Below are 8,044 nucleotides of genomic sequence, written 5' to 3' on the forward strand. Positions count from 1 at the left end.
ATACATATATGGCCTATTATTACGGATTAATTTGTTTCGTAATTATTTGTGCATTGTAAGTGTGAATTTGAAGTTGTAGAGAGAGTTACATTCTAAGTTTTGTATTTGTAGATTTAAAAAGCTGAAGAGTTACAACAACACTTAATTTCCCTTTCGGCAAATTTTTATTTGAGTTGAATTCACAGTTCCATTTAAGCATCAATAGACACTAGTAAGAAAGCTGTTCAGCCTTGACTCTTAAGCTACAAAGACATGTTGCTTTGATAAGAGGTAAACACTTATTTACCATCTTTTCAACAAGATGTTTTTCTTTATTTAGTCTTCGGATTGTATTTATGAGTCTTTTAGAGAGTAGGAAAAAAGTTACCAGTCGTTCTTGCTCTGACAACTATTGGTTGTGGTTAATATCTAAAACACTGTTTTCCATGGAAAGGCACTGTTTGGCAGCATCTAATGCCATAAAAGGCTTCGGCGGTTTGGTTCTTGACTGTGTAGATAGAGCTATCATTATGATAATACTGGGGTCTATCATACTTATCCGGTAATTGACTGCCTAACGAGGAGGCGTCCATTAGAATACTCATTAATACCTCATCATCATCCCTGATAGCTTTAATAACAGCATGGTGGGGGGATTTCAAGGTCTTACAGGATTGTGTGTACATTTGTGTGTGCAGAGGGACTAGTACGGATGTTGTGCGTAGAAGTGATGTTACCTTACTTAATTCAAAATATACTTTACTGCTCTCAAAGGGTAATAAAACATTGCTGTAACTCTTGTTATATTGTTCTCAAATAATATTTGTAGATGCTATCCCCCAAACCAAATTAACAACACATTCACTTTAATATGTCTATATCTCACTCCACATAGGTGACATGCAATAAAACTGATAAACGATCTGTCTTGCAGCCTCTGCAATCTGAAATCTCATATGATGAGGGCCTTCCGGTTGAGCAATGCTGGACTAATGTGGCCTTTCAAGTATATAAATCTTAAAGGGCCAGTCTTACTGTGTGTATGTCCCAGGAATATACTTCAATTCTATACCAAAATCAAGTATGTCACTTTCAATTGTTTAGAAAATACAGCCTACAGTATATTAAGTTGAAATTGGACTTCCCATAATAGCTGTTTTTTAAATATTACCCTCAATCCCATTTCAGCATGCCATCACATCAAGGGCAGTGTGTCCTCAAGTCCTATCCGAACAGTGCTGGCAGTAAGGAGTCTCTTACAAGATGTTTTAGCTCGGTAAAATATCCCCCAGTCACGCGCTCTCACACACACTGGTCAAAATTAAGCTATTTCCTACAAAGGCATTGAGTGTACGTATAAGATAAAGTTTGAAGCTATGTTTAGCAATAAGACAATGAACATCCGCCATTTTTCAGCTTACCTGGGCAGATGAAAAAGGTGCTTGTGTACTTTGAGAAGTCCAGGCAGGGCCCAGTGTACTGGAGAGAACAGAAATTTGGAGTTGCTCCGTATTTGGTGTTGAATTATGGAGAGATCTTCTGTGGACTATTACTTTCGAAGGAGTTACTGAGAATCTGGAACTGTTCTGTAATTAATTTATCAGTGTATTTATCAATGTAAGCAGAGCGGAGGGAAGAAGAAAACGGAGGATTGTTCAGCAGATAAGCAGTCGTAAAGTGTATTTGCTTTAGGTTGGAGGAGAGTTCCTACCTAAATAATAGTTCAAATATAATGAGCGGAGAATGGAGCAGGAGATGGGTGGACGGATTGGTGTGGCTGCTGCTGTAATTAAATCGGGATCATGACCATACGAACATGGGGAGAGTAAATCTCTTTACCCTTCTTATTTAGAGGAGTCAGCTGAGGTGACTGAGGCATCTTTATCGGATGCCCCCAGGATGTCCTACCAGTCTTGGTTGGCCTGGCAGCACCTCGGGCTTCACCCAGCAGATCAGGAGGAGGTGTCTGGGGAGGAGTAAGTCAGGGATTCTCTGGAACACAAGTTTGTCTCTCCTTGTAGACGTCTGTCTACAGTAGAGTCTGTTGGCCAGGTGAACAACAATGTATTTATACTAGTGTTGCACCAACACCGATACCAGGATCAGGCAGGGCCCCTATCCAGCACTAAAATGGTGGTATAGTATCGGCGAGGACCAACAAATAGGGCACCGATACCATTTTGAGAGCCAAAAGTTTATTCAACTATTGTCACCCATTCCAGGTAGGCAATAAAAAGTTCTACTGGATTCACTTTGTATTACAGGTAGTCCTTTTCCTGCTTCACAAAGGCACAAGTACAGTTCTTCACATATACACACACACATCAATTTCAAGCAGATGGTATCAGTGCAGTATTCTTATTGGCCAATACTGCACAGCCAGGTATCGGGTATCGGTATTGTGGCCAAAAAATGGCATCAGCGCAACGCTAATTTATACCTCAAGGTATTTATACCAATGAGGTATTTATACTCCTCCACCCTCCATCCTCCACCACCTCCACTTCTTTTCCAAAGATGATAGCATTCAACTTGTTCTCCTTTCTTCTGAAATCAACAATCACCTCTCTTGTTTTTTCTTTCACATTTGGCATCAGTTACTCTTTTCACACTATGCAGCAAAGAGTTTCACCAGCTCTGTGTTTTCAGCTTCTTGTCCGTCTCTGTTAAACCCCAGCACTCCAGAGTAATTTGTGCTGATTACAGTGCCGTCTTTTGCTGGAAGTCTGAGGTGTACAGAGTAAAAGGGAATATGAGAGTACAGTCCTCTTTTGGGCTCCTGTGCTGCTGACTTACACACTTTACCATTTAGTCTCACAAACTATCTTCTGTTTGTCAGGTAGTCCTTGATCCAGATGATTGTTTCCACCTCCACCTGAGCCTTCTGGAGTTTCTTACACAGTAAATCAGGCTGGATAGTGTTCAACGCAGTGAAAAATCAAAGAATTTGATCCTGGCCGTGTTGCCTGCAAGTTCATATTGTTGACATGATGTTTTATCACTTTGTGATGTTTCTTTAGGAACTCTAGATGTAACATGTGTGTTATGGAAAACCCTGTGCATCCTGTTCATCTTTTGAACAATAATCGAATGTCCTCAGTTAGTGGCTTCTCCAATTTTTGTGGCTGATGGTACCCTTAACTTAATATATTGTTGCCCAACCTTTTTAGGCAATCACTGCAATCAAATTAATTCTGTAACTGTCAATGATAATGTCAATGTCTGCACCTCTCAGTAGGTATTTTGGTCCATGATCAAACCTCCCAGGTGTTTCAGTGTTGAAGGTCATCTTTCCAGATGGCATTTTTCAGCTCATTCCTAAGATGCTCAATAGGTCAGGGCTCATACAGTAGATGGCCACCTTACTGTTGAGCTTTCCAATCTGTTTCCTTTGCTTCCTCTTGTCTAATACATGTTGAGTGTGGTACACAAAAAAGCCCTATATAAAGGCCCACTGACTGATTACAATGCTTTAGACACCAGTGTGCTAATTGGTGGTCTTTTTTTTTATTCAACATGTCCCTTAGGTCAGATTATTGTCAGTCTTTTATAGGGGTACCTTCGATTTTTTTTCCAGACCTGTTTCATGAGTTTATTTATTTTTAATCATTCTGTTGAAGCATGTTTGATGTTTGACTTTCACTTCTTCCAAGAATTTTTATTAATTACTTTTGTCAGAATCTAGCTACATCTGTCTCCGTTGTGGGGTTTTCTTTCACTGAATAAGGAAAACCAACAATTTTGTCCACATGTATAACTGTAGATTTGTGATTTGTACTCAAATAAAAAACATTGGTTGTACAAAAACCTTTTGCTTTGAAAGCAGTATGTAATATGTTAATTCAAAATGACTTTACTTTACTTTACGTTATTTCAACACAACTCAACCACTTCCCTCCAAAACTCTTGGATCATTTTAAAGGTGATTCCTTGCTCTGTGGGCTATAAAATGCTGGAAAAAGTACTTTTGGACATTGAATATAAACCCAGAGATATGGGTAGGGTTTTGTATTGGGTGGGATTTATTTCTCCTTAAACATTTTGTTCTCCTGTTTTCTATAGGTTTACATATGTTGCTGTTAACATTAGCTGATGAGTGAGGTGGATACTCTTGTTTTAGGCAAAAGCACAACCCATGTGTACCAACAGACAATTCTGTGTGACCAGGGGATCGGATTATAAAAAGAAAATGAGTTTCTCTCATCGCATTGATTTTGATTGGATATTGAACATAAAGTCATATATGTCTCTTAGTACACACCATAATATAAGCGTGGCACATTTGGTTACCGGTAGTTAAACATTTTGACCTCACTCATTTACAATTGTATGACACCATTTATAAACTCAAATCCTCCATTTTCCATCACACTTATCCCTGCTGGGGTCGCGAAAGGTCTCCAGCTGTCTATGGGGAAGAAGCGAGGTAAACCCTGGACAGGTCGTCAGTCAATCATAGGGCAACACAGAGACAAACATTCACTCACACACTCACACCTAATGAGAATTTAGGGAAGCCAATTAACTTCACAGTCATGTTTTTGGACTAGGGGAGGAAGCTGGAGTACCCCGAGAGAACCCACGCATGCTCAGGGAGAACATGCAAACTCTATGCAGAAAGACCCCAGGCCAGGAATCTAACTCCCGGAACCTTTTGTTGCAAGGCAGCAGTGCTACCCAGGCCAAAATGAATTAATTCAATTATAATCATGTTAGATTAAACATGCTGTACTCACCTTTTTCATATCATATATTATCTACATAACACTATTATGTTGTCTAAGTTTCTATGGGTCTAAGTTTTAAGTCAAGATATGCTTCGATAGATCTCTCAGACGCAAGTAATTTCTGTCTTCAGGCATAGTATCTAAATTTCCCAAAAAAACAATAGGATTAAAGTAACTATGGATGCCAAAATAGATCCAACAAATGCTAGATTTTTTCAGTAAAGCATATTGGGGGTGACTAGTTGAAAGCTGGATACCTACTGTAGCAGCCATTCAAAATGGCCCTTCCCGATCGAATGCCAGCTAAATGGCAGCCCACTTCCAGCCACTGGAGTGACCCCCTCCTTCTCCTGGGTGTGTATATTTTTTCACTCTGATTCCACCCTTTCACTGAATTATAGGGTCTGACCAGGAGATGGCGATTCTCTTCGGATCTTAATGTCCACAAATCATAACAGAAAGAATATTTTAGTACAAAGATTTATGTTTAAAAAAGGACCAGCCTATCGTTTACAGTGGGGAAATTTTGAATGGCTACTACTGAACCTTATTCACATTCGTAGTAGCTTAGTAAGAAAGTTGAATTATATTTTCTCTTGGAAAGGGACCTGCAGTCCTTTAACTCTTATTATTTGCCATATATAAAGATTTCAGAAAGAATTCTCACCATTGTGGAGTTTCTGCAAAAATGACACTCGGTCCTTCATTCATCTAAGGTCACGGCTCAGGCGGACTTTTCAGATGAGAAACTAATTTAAATATTTTCAGTGGTGGTTGCTGACAGTTTTGTGTTGTATGTTGCAGGTATGCCCCTCAGTCTGGACTGCAAGGCCTTTTTTGGCTACAGCGGGGAAAACAAGAAGCCCATCATCAACTGGATGAAAGGAGAAAAGTATGTGGAAGAGCTACCAGGACACATCAAGGAGAGCGAAGTCCTGTAAGTACAGCAGCGTTCATAAGAATAAGGTGTCACCACATCAAGATGTCAAATCATTATTCAAATTATGAACAGAGAAAAACACTCTGGTTTACAGGTGTCTGTTCTTAATAAATGACTTGACTGCTCACAATGTCAGGAACTAATTTCTTGTGATTTATGACAATGACAGGATTCTTCTCAACTCGACTGAAAAATTATGAATCCCAATAATAAAGTTTAATTGAATTCATTTTCTCCCCTGTTGGGACCAATTACATTGGACTCTACTGGGGAAAGGCTGGTTGTCTGCAGGGCATCAAACATCATTAGAACAACCTGCTCGATCACTATGGCAACCGCTGGTACAATGTCACACTCTCTCTCTTACATACGCACACACACCCCACACACACACTCACAGTGAGCCTAAGAAAAGAGGCCTTGGCCACCTGACTTTTTGTTGTGCAAAAAAGCTGAAATTGTTTCTTTTTGAGTTTCAAGTAAAGAGGTAAATTACTGGAAAAAAAAAACAAATAGAGATCTAACATTTGATTTTTTCACACTGTGATCAACTAAGCCTGCGTCACTCTTTGTTGAGTACTTTTTTTATAAACAATTTGTATTTTTTTAATCAAAAAGTAGATATTTAGAGTCTTTTTCTTTCCTCCTTTCATTGGAACCTACTCCACTGCTCTCAATTTATTCACTGGATTGCTGATTGTACATTAGACACAATGTCAATGGCTAATTTAGTCAATATTTAATCTATAATTCTATAGAATACATTGGCATATATATTGATTTTCTTGGTTAGTTCATACACTGACTGTGAAATTACCAGTGGAACGTCTTCCCACTGCCGGCACACTGCTTGTTTTTGCTGCCAAATGCTACACATGTAGTCATTTCTACTACGTGTGTCCATGGGAGTGGGGAGTACCAACATGGCGGATGGTGGCTTCACTTTTTTTGGGCAATCAGCAATCCAGTCAATAACTACAGATGAGTGGTCTACTGATTTATGGGTTCAAGAACTTCAAAATGAGTTAAGTTGTACAAAATGACCAATGGAATACATGAGCCCATTTCTCCTCGTGCACGCTCTGTAAAAGTTGCTGATCTCATAGCTCAAACAAGTTTACTGTGTCCGAACGTCCGCTCTAACCCCTACGTTTCTCAATCACTATATATAATAGGGTCTATAAAGTGGACTATATAGTGGAATCAGTTAACTGACCGTTCGGACCGATCACTGCTTTTAGTTCCCAGTTGGTCACGTAACTCCTCCTCCATGCGTTCCTAGCTCCATCTTTGTTATTAGTCGCTACTGTCTTGTAGCAGCAGCCTATGGCGACAGCGGGCCTCTGTGACAGCAAATCCCATAATGCTTTGCCAGGAGAGCTCTCCTGGCAAAGCATTCTGGGATATATCTGCCTCTTCTGATATATCTGCCTCTTCTGAGGCCTTTCTTTACTTCTCATACACTTCTTAGACACTTTTTCTCTTTTTCACCCAGAGCCTAAAGGGGTGGGCATTTATCATTTTCATTTAATATCCTGATAGGAACTTTGATTTTCATCTGATAGATAAATTGGAATTAATGAAATTTAAAAAATCTCCCCAATATGAGTGAATTGTCACTCATATTTTTACATTTTTTTCTTTATTGATTTCTTTTCAGTTAATTCAATTAATTTAATTAATTGCAGTTACTGTGGGGGTTTGATAGCCAAGGTTAGGGTCCAAATCCCACCTCCTATTGTACAAGGTGACCTGAAGGAGCTTATTTTAAAGGGGAATATTTTTTACAATTTGTGATTGTGGGGCTATTATTGCTGTTGCAGGCGATCACTGCCATAAAGTAACTATCCGAGCAACGTCTGCAAATAAGTAATGACGACTCTACTTTATGGTCAATTTTATTAACAATACCACAAAAGTATTACAAAATATTGTGATACTATTCAGATATTTTAGTGTCCTAACCCTGTTAGGGTTTCATCTTTGAAGTTTCCTAATAAGGAGCATTAAATATTAGTGGCAAAAACATAAATATACGAAATAATTGGCTGAGATTATGGTGATCTAATTAAATTCTGTTTATTTCTATAGCGCCAATTCACAACACATGTCATCTCAAGGCACTTTACAGTTCACCAGATCATAGTCCAAAATTCAACGCTTTCTATCTAAGGAAAACCAGCCGATTGCATCGACTCATTGACTCCAATGCAATCCCTCACACCAAGCATGCTTGTAGCGACAGTGGAGAGGAAAAACTCCCTTTTAACAGGAAGAAACCTCCAGCAGAACCAGGCTCAGTGTGAGCGGCCATCTGCTGAGGCCGACTGGGGTTCAAGGAGACAGAAGCAGAGATACAAAAAGCAGCTGTACACTGCAAAAAATGTAAATCTTATAA

General features: G+C 39.2%; 1 protein-coding gene across 1 annotated transcript in view; it reads left to right on the plus strand.

Annotated features, from left to right (window-relative positions):
• LOC107094883 (X-linked interleukin-1 receptor accessory protein-like 2) overlaps positions 1-8,044 on the plus strand; it is a 508,168-nt gene that overhangs the window by 440,538 nt on the left and 59,586 nt on the right. The window contains exon 7 of the mRNA XM_015390765.1: positions 5,511-5,643. Coding sequence (XP_015246251.1) covers positions 5,511-5,643 — 133 coding nt within the window. The remainder of the gene's footprint in view (positions 1-5,510; positions 5,644-8,044) is intronic.

The sequence above is a fragment of the Cyprinodon variegatus genome, unplaced genomic scaffold, assembly GCF_000732505.1.
Source record: "Cyprinodon variegatus isolate N-32 unplaced genomic scaffold, C_variegatus-1.0 Scaffold511, whole genome shotgun sequence".
Taxonomy (NCBI): Eukaryota; Metazoa; Chordata; class Actinopteri; order Cyprinodontiformes; family Cyprinodontidae; genus Cyprinodon; species Cyprinodon variegatus.